The sequence below is a fragment of the Eumetopias jubatus genome, unplaced genomic scaffold (assembly GCF_037043125.1).
Source record: "Eumetopias jubatus isolate StellerSeaLion01/CBP00866 unplaced genomic scaffold, mEumJub1_p1.0 scaffold_3, whole genome shotgun sequence".
Classification (NCBI taxonomy): Eukaryota; Metazoa; Chordata; class Mammalia; order Carnivora; family Otariidae; genus Eumetopias; species Eumetopias jubatus.
The window spans coordinates 190,661,858-190,675,250 of NW_028274809.1; the positions used below are offsets into that span (position 1 = coordinate 190,661,858).

Here is a 13,393-nt window from a genome sequence, read left to right on the forward strand (position 1 = left end):
TGGTTTGCATTAGATGCTGCGCTTGAAACTTTTAACATTGTTGGACCTGCGTATTCTGGGCATGACATTTTAAACATTTCTTGCCTTTGACTGAAATTATTTTGCTTCTTCATTGCTGGTTTTGTCAAATATATTGTCTGGTAACAGTGACGGGAAGAAGGGAAGCAATCAAACCAAATCTACCATCCTCAGCACTTCAAGGAACTTAGGCTGAACTTCCCTGCCTCTCTCTCTTTCCAGCCGGCTCATTCTGCCCATGCCTTTTGGAACTTGAATTCAGGACCCAGCTAACAACTGTGTGCAGAGAAGGATGGGTGATTATAATAGAGTCTAGCTCAGGGTCGTCTTTGCAAAGACCGTATTTAATAAGATATTCTTTCTTTTCCGATTACTTTTATTACTGGAGCTAGAGTTTATTGAGCGCCCACTGTATGTCAGCACTGTGCTGGGCACCGCGTAGGCTTACACTGAGGCGAACTGTTGTCTCCATCCACTTTGCAAACTGAGGGGCAGAATTAGGTGTATCGCCCTTGGTCACAAAACTGGAGAGCAGCAACCCGGCACTCGGCGTGGCTTCTCTGGCGCCAGGCCTCATTTCGTTGTGCCAAGAGAACTTCCCTTCCCCTTTCCTGCTTCCTGTCAGCTCTAAGTCAAACACCCTTGCCTGTCGTGTCCATGTTTTGCAGCTCCCTGAGTTCTGATGTCCCACTTTCCATTTCTGAACAGTGTTGCCAAATTTACCCCCTCAATGAATGCAAGATACTGGAAATACACAATTAAACTTTTATGGACTTCTATTTCAGAAGCCCCATGTAGAGTTCTTGTTCTTATCTAAATATGTGTTTCTTTCTTTTGAATGTGCATTTCTTGTAGGATAGCAACTTTTATTGTTTAGTTAATAGGAGACTCTCTGAATAGTTCAGCAGTGAACATTGTCACGCTTCCCAAACACAGTATTTTTGGTCAAATGAATTCAAAAAATTTGGAGACAGTCTTTAACCCGTTGGGGTCTGGAGGACATGGGCGCTGGAAGCCTTAAGAAAGAGGTGGAGGTGATCCCTCTGATCCCACAGTACAATTCCCAGTATCCTTAAACTAAAAGCTTGCAGAATACTATTAGCATGTGTTCTGACCCAAAATAATTGCTTGTGCATTATACATTAGTTTGGGACAACCTTCATTTTTTTCCTGCTAGCACATAATGCAAAATTTTCTACAGAAAGAAGAGAAACCATCTGCAATTCAAAAGCACAAAACATCCGCTCCCAGAATTTTCTATTTTCCCTACCATGTTAGATGCCAACATTTTTATATTTAAGTGGGATATTTTGTGGCAGGCTATTTGAGGACTGGGTAAATATTCTATTCCTCATCAAAGTTTCCTTCAAACTTCCGCCTTTCCAGCATCCAGGAACATAGTGCTAGCATCCCTTGGTGATTCTCATCTGAATCAATTACAGCTAGAGCGAATGCCAGATTCTAACCTTGTCATTCCTCCTGCATGTATTGGTTGGTATTCTGTTGTAAGGAAGAGCCTTTTCTTCTCCCCTCTATTCAGGTATTCATGTGTTTCTTGATATCAGCCTGCACTCATGGGTTCCTAGCTGTAGTTCTGCTGTGCAGAAACCCGGCACACCTCACCTCTGCCAGTGATCAAGGTTAATGTCATCCGTGATGGGACCAAGAGACATCATGTGCGCGTCTGATAGGATACAATGGGATGAACGTGCCATTCCCTCTGTGCTTTGCCTGCCAAAAACCTCCTTGTACGGACATATGAGAGAAGGCCCTGAAAGGACAGAGGGACTGTTCCAAATTGGAGGGAATTAAAAAGAAAGGGTAACTACATGCCCAGGGGGATCATGGATTACCTCCTGAGCCAGGGGAAACAGCTATCACCAATACAATTGGAAAAATTAATGAAATTTGGGTATGCATGGTGGTTTCAGTAAGAGTGTTTAGTGATGCTGAATTTTCTGATGCAACAACTTTCATGCATGAGAATTACCCTTATTCTTATGAAATGCATACTAAAATATTACGGGTAAAGGGACATGATTCTTGTGATTCACTTTTAAGAGATTCAGAAGAGGCGCCTGGGTGGCTCGGTCAGTTAAGCAGCTGACTCTAGGTTTTGGTTCAGGTCATGGTCTCAAGGTCGTGGGATCGAGCCCTTCGTCAGGCTCCACGCTCAGCTCAGAGTCTACTTGGGATTCTCTCTCTCCCCCTCCCTCTGCCCCTCCCCCTGCTCTTGCTCATGCTTGTGCGCCCTCCCTCCCTGTCTCTCTCTCAAATAAAATCAAACTTTAAAAAGAAGAGATTCAGGAAAAATAGAGAGTGCAAAAAATAGGGGCAAAGTATAAATTGGCAAATTTGGGTAAAGGGCAAAGTATTAAGTTTCTTAGGATTGCTATAATAAAGTACCACAAACTAAAGGGCTTAAAGCAACAGAAATTTATTGTCTCATAGTTCTGGAGGCCAGGAGTCTGAACAAGGTGTCAGCAGGGCCACAGGGCTCTGCAGCCTCTAGAAGAGTCTCCTTCCTTATCTCGTCCAGGTCCTCGGGCCACCTGGTATTCCTCTGTTGGTGGCTGCATGGCTACCTCTGTCTCCACGTGGCCACCCTCCCGCCGCGCGTGTGTCCCCAGGGCTCCTCATCTTATCTTTCCTAATTACACCTGCACCCATCCTGTTTCCAAATGAGGAAACATTCACAGCGACTAGGGATCAGGACTTCAGTGTTTCCTTTTTGGGGGTGGGGGGCGGAATGCAGTTCAACCCCTAACTGGAGCTCTTTGTACTGCTCTTGCAACTTTAACGGAACTTGAAATTATATCAGAATAGAGTTACCAGAAAGTGTTAGCCTGTAAAAAGTGGCATTTGCTTATTAAGATGCCATCGGCTGCCTCTCATTAAATTTCCAGTATTAATGTGTTAGAGAATTATTATGAATGAAAGCCTTGGCAGGTATATTCACGGACAACAAATTTTTACATAAAGCAACCAATACAAGGTTTATTTACAGGAAAGGTGCACTTATGGGTTCATATGTCATCTAATAGGCAGTAAATAAGTTTCCTATCTGACGGGTGGGGGCGTGATATATTTGAGTTCTGTTTCCAATACCAAGGAACATAGGTTAGGACAGGCTGGAGTTTGGGTGGCCTTCCTTAGAGAAAATGTGCTCGGGGCTCCCCGTAGACACTGTGCAGTCCTCAACCGAAGGAAGTATTTGAGGAGTGGGATTTTGCGTAGATAACATTGATTACTTTCATTTCCCTGATGAAAACCAATCACGATGTGATTGATTGTCTTGAGGCCAAACTGAAGGACTTGCCTCAAGAGCTGTATTGCGCCAAGGATGTTGTTTTGGTTGAGTTGTTCTCGCTAATGCCAGTTTTTCTTAATGCGCAACTTCTTCTTTGAGTAAGACAAAGAATAATGATGACTGTCAGTGTAAGGAATTTGACATCTGGTGATCAGGTGTAGGAATGTAGAACTAGGAAGGTGTTTTGCACGCATACACACCTGTGCACGCACACACACTCCTCCCAGGGCTTAGTGTGCTCACGGGCGCTGGATATAAACGGGAAACTATGTGGGCCTACCATTTATTCTCACTCACTATCCTTTTTGCACAGCCAGTTCCTAAGCCATCTGCTTTTATAAAGTACAACATTAGTTATTATAAAATACTGTTTAAGCTTTGGAAAACACGTCCTGATGGCTTAGACAGTTGTTCTTTTCAATAGAGTAGGTGCGACCTCGGATACGCTTTGTCCTGTGTTTGAAAATCTAGCCTAAAGCCCTCACCTCATCCTGCTTCTCAGGCCCTTGAACGAAACAGTGGTGTGCGCCGTGGAATGCACACACCGACACATGGGGAAATTAAAGTTTATGTTTGCTGTTGGTGCCCACGTTCTGTACTGAAAATAGTGAGCCCTGCATCCACGGAAACACTGTAGTTAATATGTGGCACAGTTAGGAGCACTTTGCCCTGGCTTTGATACTCAGCACTGAAACAAACCATTTAGTGGACTCTTAGCATCCGTGGAATGAAATTTGAAATGTGAAAAGAATTTTATTTTTAAAAATACGTATTTAAGAATATCATGTCTGGAAGAGAAAAAGTATTTTAGAATACATATATGTTTTCAAATTTCATATTAAAAAGGGACAATGTCAAGGGGATATTTTTATTGAATGTTTTATTGGCTCTCACTTTGTAAACTTGAGAAAATTCATTTTATGTTACTGAGTGGCTCAAAGTATTTAAAAAAATAAGTACTGGCACAGTACGTTATGAATGTTACTAATTCCCAACCCCGTGGGCCGTTTCCTTTCTGTACGCTGGAAGTTAGACCATCCTGATGGTATTAAGGCAGGTCTCTGACATTTTGAGAAGTCTCTCCAAGTCCTCAGCCCCTCAGTTCCGGTGGGATCTGTTAACAACTAAAATTCACACTAACACTTGAGCCAGTCACACTAAGAATGATAACCAGTCATGAATCTTATCAATGGTGGTTTTTTTCCATTTTTGTTTTCTTAATAGATGTACAATTTCAGAAGTATAATTCCAGATATACAGCTTCTGAGGGGATCCTTGAAGACCAGTGTTCTTACCGCACGCAGTTCAGCTTGTTCAGGGACCTCTCCCAAGACCAGACGGTCAGGGTGGAGGTGGTCCAGCACCAGGACACCCACAGATGGGGTGCTCTCACCCTGTCCAGTGAGGAAAGAAAGAAGAGAGGGAGAAGAAGGGGAGAGGGAGATGGAGGGAGGGAAGGAGGGATGGAGGGAGGGAGGGAGGAAAGGAAGGGAAGATTCACAAATATCCATGTGAAGGGAGCAAAGTCAGGAAATGTAAGTATGCATACAGTGGTTTTGTAATTTTATTTGTGCACCCTTAAAAATAAAAGGGAATTTAGTTAAAAATTATGAAAATTATATTTCTCTGCTTTAATTTTTAATAATTAGTCTAAGTTCAGTTTTTGCCTTTTTGGGTTTTTTTTTTTTTTTTTTTTCTCCCAGTAAACCTTTTTTAGTTCCCAGCATGGGCCAGGCACCATAGCTGGGGCGGGTCGGGGCTACTATAAGGGGAGATAAGCTGTGATCTTTTGATGAGGGAAGTTTCTCACCCCCAGGGAAGACTAACTTCTGTAGGGGGAGACCACCTGGGAATTGAGCAGCGCAGACTGGTGAGTGATGAATGGGTTGGAATTGCAGTGAATGAGCCCAGCTAAAATACTGAGCTGCAGGTGTCAGCTTGAGACTTGCTTTGTAAGAGCCTCATTACTTCTTACAGAGTAGAAAGAGTTCTCTCCAGGTGCACCATCCCCCTCAGCACCGAGTTGCCCTCCTATTTCTTTTTGTTGTTATTGATAATACCTGACTCTTAGTTATATTCACTGTTGCCTTGTATCCAGATGTTTGGCAGAGATAAGATTCTAGCCGGACGTTTATGCACTGGGGAAAAAAGAGAATGACTTGATTGACTTCCGCTCATGAGTACGGAAATGGACAATGACACCCTACGGTTCTCTCTTTAACAATTGGTACTTGAGTAGGTATGCAAAATCTTACCCTCCTGGTTGGACACTAAAGGAGAGGACTCATTAGCAAAGTCTGCTTAACAATACTGCCTCAAGTGATTTCCTTTCAAACTCTGAATACCTAAAAAAATTAAATGCACAAAGAAGATCCTTTGAAGTCTTAAGGACCTTAAACTTACACGTTTCCTTAGCTAAGTGAGAATCTGCATTATAGAACTTAATTTGTTCAAATACAGCAGTATCTTTGTATAATTATAGAAAATCGAATGTGCTGCACTCTGGGTGGTGAGGTGAGCGGCATAGTTCTTTGCAGGGCAGATAGCAAGATACAGAAGATTTTGCCACTTGGATCTACTTTTAGTTTTGTCTTCACAGGATATTTAGAGCAGTCCTATGGAAATGCTGTGTGGAGTCCGTAAGGTATAGGAAAGCTGTTTGTTTAATACAGGTATAGAATAACAGAAGGCAAAATCCCCCGTTTTAGTGTATAAGATTATGAATGTCACACACCTTTTCATGAAACCTTAGGGATTCGGAGAGTATATAAACTTCAGTAACATTGCAGCACAGAATTGTATTCAGTAAAGAGAATAGGGGAAGACTTTCATTGCCTTGACCTGAGTTCAGTGACTCGTGATTGGGAGGTGAACGGGGAGTCTTGGTCAATGGGTACGTTTTTATGCCATGCCCTTGGAGAAGAGATGCAAACCATGCCTGATAAATATTATGGGGCTCATTAAAGATTTATGTGAGCAAATTTTTTTCCCCAAGGGAAAATACATCTGTCATTGTATTTAAGCAGGAATGGGCGGCGGGGTGGGGCATGCACCCTCAGAGGTGCTTGATGAAGGGTGCTTCATCAAGGAGGAAGCTAAACAATGTGTCATGGCCATATTTAATGTACTTCATCCATTACAGATTGTGCTTTTTTCAGAAAATAGTTTCTGGAAAGAGGGGGGGAAAAAAAAAAAAAGACAAACAGCCAGAAGCCATTAGTCCAAGCCTTTATTCAAACATAGTAGTGTGAGAATAGCTCTCAAGTGACTTTCTGCGGAAGAGGTGCTTGAAGAGCTTATAGGATAGTTTGGGGAAGATGGGTCGAAGTTCATAGAAAAGTTCTCCATGGAGACTCTCCGAAGGCATGGGGAGTTTCTACTGTGTTAGAAACAAGACACAGAGGTGCGGTTGGCTCCTCAGTCATGGGCTGGATATTTGGGGTTTAGCGAGAGGGGTGGAGAGAAGTGGTCAGGGCTAAGGTCTTGCAAAGGTCAGTTGAACGTTTTTAGCCTATTGGAGTTTCTCACGAAGCAATTATTGCATTTGTCTTGCGACGTAATTACAGTTTCCTACAGGATTCTCCAGGGTTGTATCTAATACAGACTTTTCTGGACCTGTTTCTCCGCTAACACAGAAGTGAAAGTTTTGATCTGCTTTCTTTGCTAACAGTATACATCATTTTTTGTTTGTTCTTTTTCATTTACAGGCTGGAGCCAACGTCCTTCTCCAGGATGTTAATGGAAATATCCCGTTGGATTATGCTGTGGAGGGGACAGAATCCAGTTCTATCCTGTTGACTTATCTGGATGAAAATGGTAGGCGGATGCTTTGAAAAACTGTACAAAGATTTAAAGACAGCATGGTAGAATTACAAGTGCATACTTATTTTTTAGGCATGCTTACATGATTGCAGATGGATGTGCTTTCCCTAGATTGGATAACGTGAAGTCTGTCTTTTTCTATAACATTTCATTGTTCCCACCACGGTGCATTGTTGATTCAGTCAATGCCGTTTTGCAGGGCAGCAGAAATCGAGAGGCTAGAAATGAAGGAACATTTTAACAAGCATCTGAAGTCCGTAATCAGTGGCACTGGGTTTGTAATTATAATCTATTCTCCACTGGGAGGGCAAGGGAAGTGAACCCGCACAACTGAATTTTGAGTTGATGAGAGCCAGGTCATCTGAAGTGTGTTGTCCTTGCAAGAAGAACACGCCCGTAAGTAAGTGAGGGCTTAAGTCAAGGGCAAGCTGCACAGCATCCCAGCACCCACTCTTGGTGACACTTGGAAACACCAGTGTTGGAAGCAGGCTCCTGGGTCACGGTGCTAGCCTGAAGAGATGCGCCCCAGCTCCCAGCTATATCTCCTGACAAAGAGTGTTTAATTGCACAGACCAAACATATAATTTCATGAGTAAGTTCAGCACTGGCAAAGTGGGAGGTATCTGCAGTCCTGAGCCCAACATGGTATTAAGCTGAAGAAGTCTGCCACTTTTTTTTCCCTTTCCGTTTAGGTATACATAACAACAAAGAAACTCCAATCCCTTCAAGTATGATCTTTTGTCAGACAAAAAGTTTAAAAATTTTAAGAGCCACACAGCGCTTCTGACTCTGGCCTTCTTGCTTCTAAGAAAAGCCCTCACATCTGCCTCTTTGTTCCCTGCGCTCTTTGCCTCCTCCAGATCCCTTGTATCAAAAGGTTTATTCTGAGGATGGCTTAGAATAATAATAATTAGTACTTAACAGCCACCGAGTTCTTAAAAAAAATTATCTCATTAATTCTGAAAGCGGGGTACCATTATCTTCATTAGGGACAGTGTGAGCCGGGCTGTCCCACCGAAGGTCACAGAGTCTCCAGGCTGGGGTGACAGAGACAGCGTGGGGGAAGGCGTGTGGCTCCCTACTCTTCTCCTCACTCCATGTACCTGCCCCTTACGTGAGGGTCACACTCAGATCTTTTATCCTCTTGTCAGCAGTGACTCCTTGGGGACAGATTCCATCACTTATAAGGGGAGGGAAGCCTGACGTCATGCACATCCCCGGCTGCAAAATTCATTGTTTGGACCTTTGCAAAACTTGGACTGGAGGTGCCCACTTCTGAGTTTGCACGCGGAACTCAGTTGTGTAGTATTAGCTGACTGAATTCTATTTAACACCTTTCTGCTCTTCTTCTTCTGAGTTTCTTGTAGCCACAGTGGTAAATATTTCTCTTTGAAAATTAAAATCAAGTATCTTTATTTGCAAAAGAACTCAACTGACTGATAAACCTTTTCAACTCATCCAAGGATTTTGTTTGATAAGAAATTTTAGTATTTGCAAAAGCAGTATTATCTACCCTCTATAAAGAAAAATAAGTGTATTCCTTTGGGAAGTTGATTTAATTTTTTTATTTTTCATTTTTGTAGAGAGAGCTCGAGCAGGGGTGGGGGAATCAAAGGGGGGGGGAGAGAGAGAGAGAGAGAGAATCCCCAAGCAGACTCCCCGCTGAGCACAGAGCCCTGACAGAGGGCTCGATCCCACAGCCCCGGAACCACGACCCCAGCTGAAAACAAGAGCCAGATGCCAACCAGCTGAGTCACCCAGGCGCCCCATGAGGTTGATTTTCAATGTGATTAAGGGAGAAGAAAGAGGGGGAGGCATTGACTCTGAATGGTTAGGAGAAAATCTGTCATGACGCTGGCTGTCACAATCAGTTTGTTAACATGCATGTTTGCTGGAACAAATTCAATTTAGTATCTCCTCAGTTTTTAATTCTGTTTTTCATTTGTCCCTGCCTCCCACCCATCTGCCCCTCCCTCGGGTCATTCAGTCTGCTCCCCGTCCCTGCCGGGGTCCCTCCTCCGTGTCTGTATCAGCTGCCACACTTGCCGGGAATACTGTCTCATTCGATTTATTCTCTGGCCCCCTCGTCGGTGTGCTTTTAGAGTTATCCGCTATGACAGCGTGGGCTGATAGCCTCAGAAATTTCTAATATCCCACGACAAGATTGTCATTACTATTTGGCTCTTGGTGTTTCCGCACTGCATTCTTAATAGCTGGGTGGTTGCAAGTCCTTGCATTTTCTGTGCGCTTCCTACAGTTTCTACACCGAGTACTTATCACGCTGTCCCATCAGGATGCATGTGGCAGGAGGCAGGCGAGGTCGGGAGCAAGCTGATTATGTGGAAAATCGCCGGTCACAAGTTCTAATTGTACTGTCGCCGCCGACACACACTGTCCATCCCGGCACAGCAGTTAACCTCAGCTCACCGCCTGGGCTCCCCAGAGCGCCGACTGAGCGCACGATGCATCTTGGCTCTGCCGCGCCAGGGGGACCCACTGGCTTTCGCAGAAAGCAATGGATTTATCAAATGATCCCGCAAGGGAAGAAAGCGCCACAGGGGGAGCACAGGGTGGTCCGGGACGGACGCACGGCTCGGGGAAGAATATCTGCTTTCCGCTCTGCTCCCCGTGTTTCATCACCCAGCTCCCTCTCTTCCTTCCATGGACATCCATCCTTTTAGAAGAAGTCGATCCCATTTATTCTCCTGAGCTCCTGGTCTCCCCTGCTGCGCCCACGGAAGTTCAGCTTCTTCCGCTGCTGGAAGTGTCCCTGCAGGGATGGCCATTGCCTCCTTGGCTGTCTGTGGGCGGATCACCCTTCTGTTCTGTGCTCACTCGTCTCCCTGTGACCCCCATCCCACTGTTCTGTGCGACCTCGTTCACCTGCAATGATCGTTTGTACTCTTCTCCGTTCTCTTTGAGCTTTCACTTAGTCTCCTTTGGAGACTTGCACATGCAGACGCCAAAATATGGACGACTGCCAGAGCTATTGTCTTTGTGTATCTTCTTCCAGCCCACTGCATGCTATTTCGGGCTTACCTCACCCCATTCCTTGTGTGGTGACCACCTGCCTGCCCCCAGGAATACTCCTGCAGCTTAGATATCTCTGAAGACCTTCTGCTCTGCGATGTGCAATTTTTAATAAAGTTAAGGTATCAGACTATTTGAAATGACACGCCCAACGTGGAAATTACCATTCTCCTCGTGTGCCTTATTCATATTCTGTTGTACCCTTTAGCCAGGAATCCGACCATCTGAATGTCACTTCTCTTTTCTAAATCTCTCACATTGAATTGTCACCAAATTTCATAGATTCTGCTTCCCTGACATCCCTCTGCTCTGTCCCCATCCCTCACTGATTGTGCGGTTGCTGCCTTAGTTAAAACGCTGGGTTGTCTATTTTTGGAACAGCCTCGGAAACTGGCTCAGCCCGCCGAATCTTCACAAGACTCCCAGATTCATCAGTGCACAGTGCCCTCGTGTATTTCTTCTGCATAATAAAGTCCATTCAAAATGCTGTCCCTGCACCACTGTCTTGGGAATCACTCACTGTTAGTGTGGCAGTGTGTTCCAGGGTGCCTGGGACAGTCCCACGTGATGCTTCTGGTCAGGATCGAGGGGAAGCGATCGGGGGCAGGGCTGAAACGCCCTTTTGTCTTGAACATGTTTATTTTTCTTTGCTAGAACCAGCTTCCTTTTGTTGCCTGCCCAGAGCAGCCTTCGATTGTTGGATTTAGCAAGCTTAGGAAGCTTCCTATGGAGACAAAACGTAGAGTTGGGACTTCTAGGAGCTGAGAGAGTGCCGTGCCTCCATCAAGGGGCCGGTCGCGTGGGCGCGGTGGTACAGTATTACCTGAGCTAGCAGCGCCGAGTCCCCACCCTCCCCCCAGCCCCCCCCAGGGAAGAAGGGGTAATGGAGAAGAGGAAACATGGAATTGTTACAAAAACAATGTTATCATAAGAGGGACAGTTAGGGAGATTAGTTACCATAGGGTTTGGACTGACTTGAGGTGTTACTGCGATTTCAGTTCTGCACATGCACCTCCTGATGGTATCAAATGTAATCAGGCAATAGTAATTAGTAGCATGTGGAATCACTTGTGAATTTCAGGCAAATGATGTTTTTCTTATTTCCTAAATGAAAAAAAATTACCAAATTCCTGTCAAAATGATAAGTCTAATCAGGACTTCTATTAATGGTTTTCAGAAACCAGGATGAAAATAAAACTTAATTTCTTCGGGGGAAAAAAAAAAAAAGACAGGCTTGGCCAATTGCCCATTACAAAATAGTCTTATTATGCCCATAGTAAGTCTTGGCTGTTTTTCTCCTGGAGCAGCTTAATAAGTTTGCTTGACCAAGAAAAGAAGGGATTTCTGTTTTGTTGTCTTACTGAAAACAGACTTACGCTTTTTTCCTGAACATATAATGAAAATCTGAAATCACATTTTACTTGGTATCATATTTGGTTCAAAATTAAGTTTTAAAATAATAAGATACAAGGTCATAATATTCCCCTCTGATTCCTTCACAACAATGGGTAAAATAGATTGCTTTCTCATGACACATCGTAAGTGAGCTGAAATGAGTGATCTCTAATGTGTTTTTAATTTGTCTTTTATCTTTGAGCCCTGTTCTTCTATCATTCAGTTTTAACCATGTGTTTAAGTAATTCTGTGAAAGATACATACCACTCCCATAAACACTGCCACATTATAAAAGTTAGAATAATGTAACCATCAGATTCTTCTGCTGCTTCCAACTGTGCAAAATTGAACACTGACATTTGAGAAATAATATTTTCCAAAATTAACTCACATGTTCAATTCCATCATCCTAAAAATAAGAAGAGAGTGATAGTTTTAGTTGGTTCTTAACAAACCTCAAAGCAACTCTTAGGGGAAATCTGTTCGTTCTTCCAACATGGCATGTGGAGATTCCAAAGCTGGTCACTGGTGCCCCTTCATGTCTCTACTAACATGGGTTTACTTTGGACAGAGTATTTGAAACAGCCCACATTATTCAAATAGTGCATTTGGCTTTATTTTGTTTGCTTCTTGCCTGCCTCTTTATGACAAGAGGCATAATGAATGTCATGTAAGCCCTGAAGCGGGGAAGCTGAGTACGAATGAGAGCTCCCATCTATTGAGTGCTGGCCACAAGCCAAACATGGGGCGGGGTGCTTTCTGTGTTGTTTGTAACTCATCCTCATAACAACTAGTGAAACAAACATTATCAGTCCCATTTTGCAGCTGGAGAAAGTGAGGCCAAGGATAAGTTACCTTCTCCCATTGGCACTAGAAATAGGTACAAGACGCAGCACTAAAACCCAGGCAGGCTGACCCCTGAGGCCATGCTCTGATGTTCAGCCAGGCTCCGGGAGAGAGTTGTGCCACAAGGCAGAGGTGCTGGGCTCTGAGGGGAAAATGAGGGCAGATATGCAACAGGCTGGATGCTCTCTGCCCCATGGACAGATCCTAGAAATAGTGTCTGTAGCTTCTTCGCTCCTTTGGGATATATATTATTATCGGAGTGAGTGCAGATGTGGGAGATCCGACAGGTTAAGTTCCTTTCCCAGAGTTGCCCCGGAGGAGGTCAGCCACAGACTGGCATGACCAGGGGAACTGCTCCTGATGGCCTTGGTGCTCTGGTCCCCTGCATCCTGCCCACCTCCACATTTGCTGCAAGGACTCAGTCAGATGGGAGAGGGAGAGAGTGCTGGTTCATAGCAGCCACTGGGTGAGAGGCAGATGTTAATGGTCACTATAATCATCATCATCATGATCATGATTACTTTCCCTGACAATAAGGTGGATTATTTCCCCTTAGTAAACACCTGTTATGTCCAGGAACCAAAGCTGGGAACGGCATGCGTAAATGTGAAGGTATGAGCTACCGCAGAGATTCACGACCGTGAAAGCTCAGGTTAAAATGAAGGCCGTGAAGACGAATGGACGGGCGGTGAGCAGACCTGAGTTCTCCGTGGCCGCATACCCCACTCCTCAGTCAAGTTGGACAGCCAGTTCTTCACTCCGCTTTAGTTGATTCCTCTTTATTAACACAAAGAGTCATGAAATGCTTGATTGGAGAATCTCTTTAAATGTGTTTTGAAAGCTTTTGAGATAGATGGGAACGTTGTGAAAATAGCACAGGGAGATTCCATATACGCTTCACCCGGTTTCCCACATCACCAATCTACACGGCCTCACTATGTCGATCCAAACTACGGAGTTAGCGTGGGTACA

General features: G+C 44.2%; 1 protein-coding gene across 1 annotated transcript in view; it reads left to right on the forward strand.

Moving 5' to 3' along the window:
* The window catches only part of MYO16 (myosin XVI), a 441,479-nt gene that overhangs the window by 75,516 nt on the left and 352,570 nt on the right, over positions 1–13,393 (forward strand). Inside the window, exon 4 of the mRNA XM_028087376.2 lies at positions 7,036–7,144. Within this exon, the coding sequence (XP_027943177.2) occupies positions 7,036–7,144 (109 nt within the window). The remainder of the gene's footprint in view (positions 1–7,035; positions 7,145–13,393) is intronic.